Genomic DNA, 11,540 nt, shown 5'->3' with positions numbered 1-11,540 from the left:
CATCCACTGCTTTCCCTTCATCCACAGAACCAGTAATCTCATCATAGAAGGTGATTAGATTAGTCAGGCATGACCTACCCTTGGTGAATCCATGCTGACTGTTCCTGATCACTTTCCTCTCGTGTAAGTGCTTCAGGATTGATTCCTTGAGGACCTGCTCCATGATTTTTCCGGGGACTGAGGTGAGGCTGACTGGCCTGTAGTTCCCAGGATCCTCCTTCTTCCCTTTTTTAAAGATTGGCACTACATTAGCCTTTTTCCAGTCATCTGGGACTTCCCCCATTCGCCACGAGTTTTCAAAGATAATGGCCAATGGCTCTGCAATCACATCCGCCAATTCCTTTAGCACTCTCGGATGCAACTCGTCCGGCCCCATGGACTTGTGCACGTCCAGCTTTTCTAAATAGTCCCTAACCACCTCTTTCTCCACAGAGGGCTGGCCATCTGCTCCCCATGTTGTGATGCCCAGCGCAGCAGCCTGGGAGCTGTCCTTGTTAGTGAAGACAGAGGCAAAAAAAGCATTGAGCACAGTAGCTTTTTCCACATCCTCTGTCACTAGGTTGCCTCCCTCATTCAGTAAGGGGCCCACACGTTCCTTGGCTTTCTTCTTGTTGCCAACATACCTGAAGAAACCCTTCTTGTTACTCTTGACATCTCTTGCTAGCTGCAGCTCCAGGTGCGATTTGGCCCTCCTGATTTCATTCCTACATGCCCGAGCAATATTTTTATACTCTTCCCTGGTCATATGTCCAACCTTCCACTTCTTGTAAGCTTCTTTTTTATGTTTAAGATCCGCTAGGATTTCACCGTGTGAATAGACCTTGTCCATCTCCCCGCCAAGTCTCTGTCACATCTGATCTCTCTAGACCAGCTTAGACTCCTGTTGGGTCTTTCCCTGACCTCCTCCCAGCGAACCCTGCTGCATGTCTCAGGCGCTCCAAAGGGATAGGAGTGTCTAGCATTCCATTCTGTGCACTGTGGTGCCCCCGATGAGCCCTAGTCATAGGCTAGGGTCCCATTGCGCTAGGTGCTGTACGAACAATAACAGGATACATGATCCCCCCTGGGCTGCCACTTCCACTCTAGTTTCCTGCTGGGCTGTTATGTGGTGTGGGAACCTGAACACATTTTTGGAGGGTCGTTCCTGTGCAGGACTCCTCGGTTCTGCTCCGGGCTCTGGCACTGACCTGGTGCATGATCCGGAGCAAGTCACAGCCCTTCCGTGTTTTTTTTTCTCTCCTGCTGATAATAGCTCACCTTAACTGATCACTCTTGTTATAGTGGGTGTGGCAACAAAAATTTTCATGTTCTCTGTGTATATATATCTCTCTTTTTTCCACTGCATGCATCTGATGAAGTGGGTTTTAGCCCACGAAAGCTTGTGCTCAAATAAATGTGTTTGTCTCTAAGGTGCCACAAGTACTCTGCGTTCTTTTTACAAATAATAATGAGATTTACCTTTCTTTGTGAAGCGCTTTGAGATGTCTGGCTGAAGATCCCCATGTAAGTGCTGAGGGCCAGAACCCCAGCGGGTGTAAATTAGCATAGCTCCATGGAGCTAGATTCCCAGCTGATGTAAATTAGAATCGCTCCATGGGAGTCAATGGGGACCAGATCCCCAGTGGGTGTAAATTAGCATCGCTCCCTGGAGGCCAGATCCCCAACAGGTATAAATTAGCATCGCTCCCTGGGGGTCAGTGGAGCCAGATCCCCAGCAGGTGTAAATTAGCATCGCTCCATTGGAGTCAATGGGGACCAGATCCCCAGCGGGTGTAAATTAGCATCGCTCCATGGGAGTCAATGGGGACCAGATCCCCAGCGGTGTAACCAGCCATAGCTTCCACAAAGTCAGCCGAGCGATGCTGATTTACACCCGCCAGCATCCGGCCTGACGCCTGGCTCCCGAGGCCGGCGGGGACCAGCCCCTCTCCCCGCGGGGCGCTGCGTGGCACAGGGGCATGGAGAGCCCGGCTGCCGAGCACGGCCCTGGCTGGACCCGGATTCCCGACACACACTCCCCGCAGGCGGCTGGGGTGGGGGCAGAATCCCTCTGGCCAGATCCGCCCCCTTTGGGCCATGTTCTGCCCCGGGGGGAGCGCAGCAATGCGGATCCAGGAGCTGGTGCCACCAGAGGGCTCTGGTTATTGCGGAGGGACGGGAGGCTGCTCTGGCTTATGCCTTTGCTCTCTTCCTCTGTATTTGCTGCTTCTTCTCCTTCGCTCAGGATATCAGGGGGCTGAGCTTCCTGGGTCAGACGCTGAGTGCCAGCAGCTGCGTCCATAGTGACCCAAGAGCCAGGACTGAGCAGCTGCTGCGCCAGGGAAAGACCTTCAGCAAAGCGCCCTCTGCGCCCAGCCCAGATTGGGACTCTCTCCGGTGGCTGGGACCTGCCCCGGGCTCTGCCCACACCAGCTCCGGAGCCGGAGCCTGCAGGTGATTGAGAGAAAGAGAGAGAGAGAGAGAATTCAGTCTTGGCTGTGGCCAGACTGTAAAAATGGCTCCTCCTTACCCTCCCCATAATCTCTGCTCCCCGGGGGTCCGCGAGTCCCCGAGCTGCTGCTGTCACGGGCAAGCCCGGGCTCTTGCTCCTGTTTGCATGAGTGGATCCAGAAGTTAGCATTCTCCTCTGTGTGTGTTTGTGTGTGATTTAACTTGCTGAAGGCGGCATGGACTGCGGTTGGCTCTGGGGGGACGTAAATTGGATTTCAAAAAGCCCCCGTATGATCATGCACGGAAAGGTAGGATTTAATTAGCCAGCGCTCGCAAAAGTGTCTTTGCTAGAGAAGGAGAAATATGATGCCAACACCAAAAGAAAATGCAATCAGACATGAGAATCAGCTGCTAAAGCATAGGATTGAAGGGTAGCGAATACATTTGTAAAGAGCTCTGGCCCTTGGAATTGCAGATGAGTGAGCCTGATTTCAGTATCTGGAAAATCTCTTTCCAGCAATATTTAAAGACGGTTATAAACCCTCAGCTTTATAGGCTGATAGGTCAGTATTATGTGATCGAGACTTACCAGCATAGCTTCTGCAGAGCAACATCATGTTGCTCTAAGCTATCAGAGTTCACTAACACAGCGGTTCTCAACCTCTCCAGGCTACTTACCCCTTTCAGGAGTCTGATTTGTCTTGCATACCCCCAAGCTTCACCTCACTTAAAACGGCTTACTTAAAAAAATCAGACTTGAAAATGTAAAAGGCTCCCAGCACAGTATTACTGAAAACCTGCTTCCTTTCTCATTGTTATCATGTCATGAGAAAACAAATCAATTGGAATATAAATATTGTACTTACATTTTGCTGTATAGTCTATAGAGCAGTATAAACAAGTCATTGTCTGTATGAAATTTTAGTTTGTACTGACTTCGCTAGTGCTTTTTATGTAGCCTGTTGTAAAACTAGGCAAATATCTAAAGGAGCTGCTGTGTCCACTGGAAGGCCTCTGTGTACCCCCCCAGGGTACGCATACTCCAGGTGGAGAACTACGGCAAATAGTGGATAATGGAGAAGCAGTAGACAGGTTTAATTTGGACTTTCAAAAACTTTGACAAAGCCCCTCACAAAAGGCTATTAAGAAAACCAAATAATGATGGGATGAGAGGTAAAGTTCTATTCTGGGTTGGAAATTGGCTAAGAGACAGGAAACAGTAGGTATAAATGGCTAGTTAATATAGATACAAAAGCTTAATAGCAGCTCCAGACTAGGAGGTTTAATATATTAGTGATTTGGAAACGAGGTGGCCCCCTTTGCAAATAACTAACTGCAAGAGTTTTGAGTCAACAGTTAACTCTTAACCATTAACTAACCCAGCTGGGCAAATGGGCAAAAGAACATCTGTGTCAATGAATGCATGGCAATGCACAATGGAGGGAATGATTTGAACCTGCTGCTGGGTTGTAAATTGGTAGAAGTGGGTGAAAATAAACGGAGGCAATTTTCAGCGACTCAAGGCATGTGTTACCGACTCCACAGGACGTGCTTTTGTGGTTGACTAAGAAGTTTTGTGTTGGCTGCCCAAGAAAAAGGGTTTAAAGAGTAGAAAATAGTTTAGCTTTGAAACATCGGCTAAAAACCAGAGACAGATGCTCAGCTGGTGTAAATTAGCAGAGAGACACTGGACAGGAGCGGCTCGGATTTACCCTCTGCATGTGGCCCAGGCTGGGTGGGACTGGCACATGGAAATCACATGGGATACACCATCAACACACAACCCCTCACGATGCCTTTTCCACCGAGTCCCTGCTTGGGACAGACCACTACTTTAACTCTTCCTTTCTCCTTCCCCCAGGCTTTTGCCTCTTTCCCCACCCTGACCCCATCCTGCCCCTCTGAAATCGTGGGGTGTAATTCTCCATCTGCCTCACATTTTGTTGCAGCTCGGTCGCATCCGTGCAAAGCAAATGCAAAAGCTCCAACGTTCTGATCTGGTTGACTTTTGCACCCACCCTGTGTAGGTGTAAATGATCCACCCCAAGGGGCTAATTGTAACAAACTTAAAGACCTAAATTGTATGGCCAGAAGGGATCTCTTTGGTCACTAGTCAGACCTCCTGTGTAGGATTTCACCTGGAGATTCATGTAGTGAAGGTGGGGATTTTATTCTTGACCCCTGTAAAGAGTGTGTGTGTCACAGCACCCTCTATCCTCAGAGAGGATAAGAGGCTACTACTGGCACCAGCTGCTGAAGTTCCTCCTTTAGCTCAAGAGGCTCAAATATGTGCTTTGATGGCAGAAGATTCTGTGTTCAAATTCTGCTACTGACCCTTCTCTGCACGTGGCTCTTTCACAAGGCTGTGGTAATCCTTGTACCCTTAATTATTGGGCTCAAAGGAGATTGTTGTTGTAATTTGGTGTCCACGTGGATCTGAAATTTAGCCAATGGATTAGGGCCATTTCATTGGGGATAGGCAAAATGGAGGCTTGAATACCATGCAGCAGTGAAAGAGGACTGTGTTTTGTATATTGCTTGAAAATCTCACACTGTTTCAGGACTGAAGTTATGTAAACATTTAAATTAAGCCCTTTTCTCCAAATTTCCTGCACCAAATGCCATGAGATAAAATCGCAAGAATACAACATTGAGTTTCCAGCCTCCTAAACTGCAGAGATGCTTGAAAATGTGACCCCTATAGGCTCAAAAACCAGAAAGAAAATACCCCCTACCCCCCCATCATTTATCGTTATTTTTTAAATCTCATTATTTTTTGGTTGGGGCCTGAATGCTTTGGGGTTGGCAATACTGTAGTTACCCTTACCTTTCTGCTACGCTCCCCTCACACACACTGATATAACTCATGCTTAGTGTGGCTTTCTCCCCTCTAGTGACAGAAACATGTAGGGCTTTGAGCTGGCTCCTGATGGTGGGGCACACCACCTGGGTCTCTTACGTCTGGCAATTGCAGCTCATACTGTTGGATCTAGAGGTTGCAGGTTTGAGTCCCACCCAGGAGCGGGAATCTTACCCTTCTGCTTCTAGCCAAGAGAGGGTGAGGGGTATGATGCCCTCAGTAGATGAAAGGGATCTGGTCTCTTCCCCTCCCTCCAGTCTCATCCTTGGCTGAGTCTGTTCCTGGCTTGGAATGCAGCACAGATGGGACCAGGGTGTGGGCTGCCAGGAGGATGCAGCCACCAGATGGAGAAGTTGAAGCTGGTTAGTATATACCAGTGGTTCTCAAACTTTTGTACTGGTGACCCCTTTCACATAGCAAGCCTCTGAGTGCGACTCCCCTTATAAATTAAAAACACTTTAAAATATATTTAACACCATTATAAATGCTGGAGGCAAAGCGGGGTTTGGGGTGGAGGCTGACAGCTCATGACCCCCTCCCATGTAATAACCTTACGACCCCTGAGGGGTCCCAACCCCCAGTTTGAGAACCCCTGGCATAGACCTTTCCAGATCAGCTGGTCTGTCTTGCATGCGCACCTGCTTCCCTCCAGCCCCTGTGTCAACAGCAGAGTAGCCCCTGGGTATGGGGGAGAAAGGGGGAGACCCCCCCCCAACACATTTTCCTGAGACTCCAGACTCCCCATTGCCCCTGCTCCACGCCTCCTGCTATCAGCCCCTTCCCCACTGAAATGAATGGGAATTGGGTCTCCTCGCTGTTTCTGAAAACTTCACCCCTTAGTTCTAGAGCTGGTCGGAGACACTGGGATGGAAACCTTATGCCACCGGAATATGCAGTTCTGTCATCAGATTGATTTGGGGGAAAAAAGGGAAGAAAACGTTTTGATTGTGTGTTTTGAAATGACTCGTTTTGAAATTGCCATCATATAATGCAAAATAGTAATGAAACAAGTCAAAACAAAACCTTTCAAATGCCCTGAAACGACTTTTTGAATTTTCCTTTGCCGAGAATTTCGAAATTTCCGGTGTTCGTGCCAACTCCGAACGCAGGTCCGTTTAGAAATCACGAAACCCTCTGTGACGTGGAACCTCCGTACTCTGCACAGCTGTGCTCGCTTACATGTCAGTGTTGGGCGCTTACATGGCCTTCGTTATTGTAGCACTTGTGCACTTTGCAATCACAATTTTTAACATCTATATTCATGCCCCTCCCCCAGTGCTATATGTTTGTCGGAGAAGCCAGGTCCAAGAATTGGGCTTTGCACTGGTGGTGGGGAGGTTTGTGAGGGTCCCTGCTTCCTTAGAGAGTTTATTCCACTGCCTTAGGCACCTCCAAGAAAGTTCTGATTCATGGAGGGCCACCAGCTGCTGTAATCAGGGTACCACCCACAGAGTCTACTTAATAACCAGGAACCTGATGCTGCAGCCTGGGCTGCTCCCAGGAATAAGAGGTAGGGGCTTAGCAGAAGCACATTAGGCCTGCACAGGGGAGGGAACGACAGTCCACCCCGGGAGGCAGAGGGCAGCCTGGCCCTGCGGCGCCTGCGCCGGCGGACTTACGGCTGGGGCGGCGGGTGCTGAGCAGGGGAGGTTTTGTTGTTGCAGAGGCCGGCGACCGGTGGAGGAGGCAGGAGCCGTGTCTCACCATGGAGCAGTACGTGCTGCTGGATCCCCGGCAGAGGGCCCTGTACAGGGATGTCATGCAGGAGAGCTACGAAACCCTGATGGCCCTCGGTAAGTAATCGCTTCCTCTTCTCCGTAGGGAGCCGCGAGTGGCCCCATTCAGGGGTCTTTCTTGCTGGGGAATCCACCCCCTGCTTCCCCCTATGCCCCAGAACTCAGGGATGTAGTGGAGAAGGGAGTGAATGAAGCCATGGGAGTGGGACAGTGGGTCCCAAGTGGTAGCTAGGGCTGGTGGTAGCTTGGGCACTACCAATTTCACGGCTGTGAAAAACATGTCACAGACCATGAAATAAGCCCTTCCCCATTCAATCTGATCTCCTCCTTCTGCTAGGAGAGCCCCAGCCAGCGGGCTCCTAGCTCCAGCTGCCCTGGGGAGGCACAGGACTTGTCCAACCCCTGCACAGCCGCTCGGGGGGCGGGGGGGGAGGAGAGCTCAGACCCACTTCTGGGAAGCTCCCTGATTGCTGCCTTCAGAGTCCAGCTCTGAAGGTGGCATGGAAGTGAGGGGGGCAATCCCGTGACACCCCCCCCCCCCAACAGATTTGTGACTCCTCCATGATCCCCTTTTGGGTTGGGACCCCCACGGTTACACCACCATGAAATTTCAGATTTAAATATCTGCAAACGTGAAATTTACCAGTTTTCAAATCCTATGGCTGTGAAATTTACCAGAATGGACCCTGAATTTGGTAGGACCCTAGTGATAACAGAGGGAGACAAAGGCGGAGGAAAAAGATATCCCAAAGGCAGGGCTGCAGAAGCCCGAAAAACAGGACAGGACATGTCCCAGGGTGCCAGAAGGGTCTGGGAGGGGAGGAGGTGGGTCCCTGCACTGGAGGCAGCAGAGGGTGTGAGGAGGATATGTCCAGGAGTGCGGGGGACAGGCCCCTCAGAGTTACTAGGAAAGGCAGCGGAGGGAGGCTGAATCTGAGTGGGAGAGCGGGCATCTGAGGGCTGGACACAGATCTCCCTTGAGGAGCTTTGGGGTGAGAATTGGCGGATGGGATAGCAGGGCTGAGCGAGAGGGGATCCTCTGGGGTGGGGAAAGGGAAAAGCAGCCTATTTAACAGGGGCAGGAGTAACGGGGTGGGGAACAAGCTAGTAGAAATGTGACTCCTCTCTGATGGGCTATGATGTCGTTGGGTTTCTTGAGCGGTGAGGAGAGAGGCTGAAGGCGGATAGGAGCTGAGGTCTCTCACAGAGGGGAGAAGGACGAAGGACCTGGTTGTGGCAGAGAGTAAGAGCCCCATGGGCTTCTGGGAAGGGGCCACTGAGGCTGAGGGAGGCGGGGGGGGGGCGTGGCAATGCCCAACCTGCTCTGATCTTGCTCGTTTTGTCGCTCGCCCTGTCCCCGAGCAGAATTTCCAATTTCCAAGCCTGACCTGCTCTCCCGGCTGGACCGAGGGGATGAGCCGACAGCCCTGGATCTTCACGTACCCAGAGGTGGCCGGGCAGGTGAGTCCCTCTCCAGGAAGGAGAGGATCCCTGCAATGTCACGCATGGCTACCCACCAACCCTGACTGAGCCCTGGCAGTAGCTCCCTCCCCGCGAGCGTCCGGATGGGATGCAGAGGCAGAATCGGTCCCCCTCCTTTTTGGGGTCGGGTTCTGGGGGGAGATGTGGCTGCTGGCCGTTCAATCTCCCTGCTGAGGGCAGACAGAAAGCAGAAGACCAGGAGTCCAAAGTGCAGGCAACGTGATGTTTATTGGCGTTAATCAGGCAAGCATAGCCATAGCTCTGCACCCTGGCAGAGCCTGTTTCCCCAGTGTCCCCATTCCCCCCTCCATAGCAGGCATAATTATACCTGTAGTGCACGCCCTTTGTCCAACCCCTTACCATTTATGGTCATGTGCCATTTTGGAGGGACTTCGGTCTGGGGGCTTCGGTACCACCTCTTTTGTACCCCATGGGAGGGGTAAGGAGTGAGGTTATGCTTCAGTCAGGGACAAGCATTTCTTTGGCTTGTTAGTGTTTCTTATACCCCCCTGCCCCACTCCAGTCCCTTCGCCCCTCCCGACTGGTTGCCTGACCTTGCCTTGAGATAGGATTTGAGGCAGTCTTCAAGTGTACGCTCGTATATTACACCCCCACTCTACCCAGCAACATTTTAGCTCTATTTCTTATCTCTTCCTCCCCCTCCCCCCATCTCCTTGTGGGCAGATGTAACACACAGTGTTCTTTGTTCACCCATATTAGTAAGAATATAAAAATATCAAAAGCCAGAAGGGCCAACAAGACCCAAAATTCTATCTCCAGCAAATATAGAGGCCTGAATGCTGCATTATCATCACAACGCTCCTCGGCAGTTGTGGTTTGTTCCCCTCGCCATGCAGGGAATGACTCGTGTCTGGGTCTCTCTCCCCTAGCAGCAGACAGCACCGCCAGTGGGAAAGAAGAAGAGAAACCCCAGGAAGCGAGCCCAGAGGAGCCGGCCCCGGGAAAAGCCGACGGCGCTGGGAAGGCTCCCCAAAGCCCCGAGGCAGGGGAGAAGCCTCCGGCTAACAGCGGGGAGAGCCCCAACACCTGCGCCGAGTGTGGCAAGACCTTCAGCCACAAGTCGGCGCTGGCCAAGCACCAGAAGATCCACACGGGCGAGAGGCCCCATGAATGCCCCGACTGTGGCAAGACCTTCATCCAGCGCTCGGACCTGACCATCCACCGGCGGGTGCACACTGGGGAGCGCCCCTATGCCTGCCCCGACTGCGGGCGCCGCTTCAGCGTCAGCTCCTCCCTGCTGACCCACCAGCGCACCCATGCACCGGGCGGAGAGAAGCCCAACCGCTGCCCGCAGTGCGGCAAGAGCTTCGCCGACCCCAACGCCCTGGCCCGGCACCAGAAGAGCCACCTGGGCGGCAAGCCGTATGAGTGCGGCGTCTGCGGCAAGGCCTTTGCCTGGAGCTCCCACCTGGAGCGGCACCAGCGCATCCACACGGGAGAGAAGCCCTTTCAGTGCGGGGAGTGCGGCCGGGCCTTCGCCTGGAGCTCCCACCTGGACCGCCACATGCGCACCCACGCGGCAGCTGCGGAGGAGGAGGAGGCTGAGGAGGAAGCCCCGCCCCCACCGCAGAGGTGCGCCGACTGCGGTAAGCGCCTCAACCACCAGACGGACCCACAGCGCTTCAAGCACAAGGGGACGCAGACCCAGGACGGCGGCGGGGTGGGAGAGGGGCCCTGCCAGGTCGAGGAGAGTGGCCCCGAGCGGCCCCACCGCTGCCAACAGTGCGGCAAATGCTTCAGCCAGAGCTCGAACCTGCTCAAGCACCAGCGCGTGCACACGGGCGAGCGCCCCTACGCCTGCCCAGACTGCGGGCGCCGCTTCCGCTGGGGGTCGGCCCTGGCCAAACACCGGCGCACCCACGCCCGGGAAAGGCCCGCCGAGGACCTGGCGCCGGCCCCTGACACCGGCGCTGCCGGCAAGCCGTACCCGTGTGGGGCCTGCGGGAAGAGCTTCGGCTGGATCTCGCACCTGGAGCGTCACCGGCGCATCCACACGGGAGAAAAGCCCTACCGGTGCGGGGAGTGCGGGCGGGCCTTCGCCGTCAGCTCCCACCTGGAGCGGCACCGGCGCATCCACACTGGTGAGCGGCCCTACCGCTGTGGCGACTGTGGCAAGAGCTTTGCCGTCAGCTCCACCCTGCTGGCTCACCGGCGCACCCACGCCACCCGGGAGGGGAGGCCTCACCAGTGCCCTGACTGTGGCAAAGGTTTCACCTCTGCTGCAGCCCTGGAGCGGCACCGCCGGCTGCACCGGGGTGAGAAGCCTTACCAGTGCAGTGTCTGTGGCAAAGGCTTCGCCTGGAGCTCGCACTACGACCGGCACCGGCTCACCCACACCGGAGAAAAGCCCTTCCCCTGCGCCCACTGTGGAAAGTGCTTTGGCCGCAGCTCCCACCGCAACCGGCACCAGCGGGCCCACGCCCAGGCCGGCGCGGAGAAACGGCATGTCTGTCCTGACTGCGGCAAAGCCTTCAGCCTCAGCGCGGCCCTGGCGGCCCACCAGAGACTCCACACCGCTGGCACCGACAGCCCGCTGTCCCTGCTGCCGCCCGCCTGGTGGGAGGCCGAGAGGAGGACCGGGACGACCACGCCACCGCCCGAGGCCTGGGCTGAGGATCCGGCCACCCGCTTCCAATGCCCTGTCCCCTCCGCTTCTCCGACTGCTTCCCCCCGGGCCTGGGCGACCAAGTCTCTCTCAGCTCCCGGCGCATGGAGGCCAGGGGAACGGGAGGCCAGTGCTGCTGCCCCTCTGGAGAGCTGGGCCCAGCAGCCTCCTCCCAACTCCTAACATGGCTAAGCAGGGTGTGTAGGGGGAGGGGGAACCCCTGTGTTTGGAGAGAGCCAGAAACGCCCTCTGCCCTGGATGGGGCTGGTTGGGGGACTGGCATGTTCTCCCCCCCAGCCAGGGGATTCTCTGCGGGTGAAGGGGGGGTGGAAGTTTGCCCCCTCACACCAGCAGCATGATTCACTGCTGATGCAGAAAAATGGCCCTTGAGCCGCCTGGTAGCTGA

General features: G+C 54.4%; 1 protein-coding gene across 2 annotated transcripts; it reads left to right on the top strand.

The window, feature by feature from the left end:
* Nucleotides 1-2,253: 2,253 nt before the first annotated feature.
* Nucleotides 2,254-11,540, top strand: LOC141998701 (uncharacterized). Of its 2 annotated transcripts, none has more exons than XM_074971653.1 (4): nt 2,254-2,433; nt 6,955-7,083; nt 8,392-8,487; nt 9,402-11,540. In XM_074971653.1, the coding sequence occupies exons 2-4, from the start codon at nt 6,996-6,998 to the stop codon at nt 11,315-11,317; spliced, it is 2,100 nt and encodes a 699-aa protein (XP_074827754.1). In that variant the 5' UTR covers nt 2,254-2,433; nt 6,955-6,995; the 3' UTR covers nt 11,318-11,540. The 2 variants fall into 2 exon arrangements, with proteins under 2 accessions (XP_074827754.1, XP_074827753.1); XM_074971652.1 differs by having other exon boundaries at nt 9,399-11,540.

Source organism: Natator depressus, chromosome 14 (assembly GCF_965152275.1).
Source record: "Natator depressus isolate rNatDep1 chromosome 14, rNatDep2.hap1, whole genome shotgun sequence".
NCBI lineage: Eukaryota > Metazoa > Chordata > Testudines > Cheloniidae > Natator > Natator depressus.
This window is presented reverse-complemented; position numbering and strand designations above follow the sequence as displayed.

Coding starts and splice junctions, on each gene's coding strand:
- LOC141998701 (XM_074971652.1), top strand. CDS start 6,996: ATGGAGCAGTACGTGCTGCTGGATCCCCGGCAGAGGGCCCTGTACAGG. Junction 7,084..8,391: donor CGAAACCCTGATGGCCCTCG/GTAAGTAATCGC, acceptor GTCCCCGAGCAG/AATTTCCAATTTCCAAGCCT. Junction 8,488..9,398: donor ACCCAGAGGTGGCCGGGCAG/GTGAGTCCCTCT, acceptor TCTCTCCCCTAG/CAGCAGACAGCACCGCCAGT.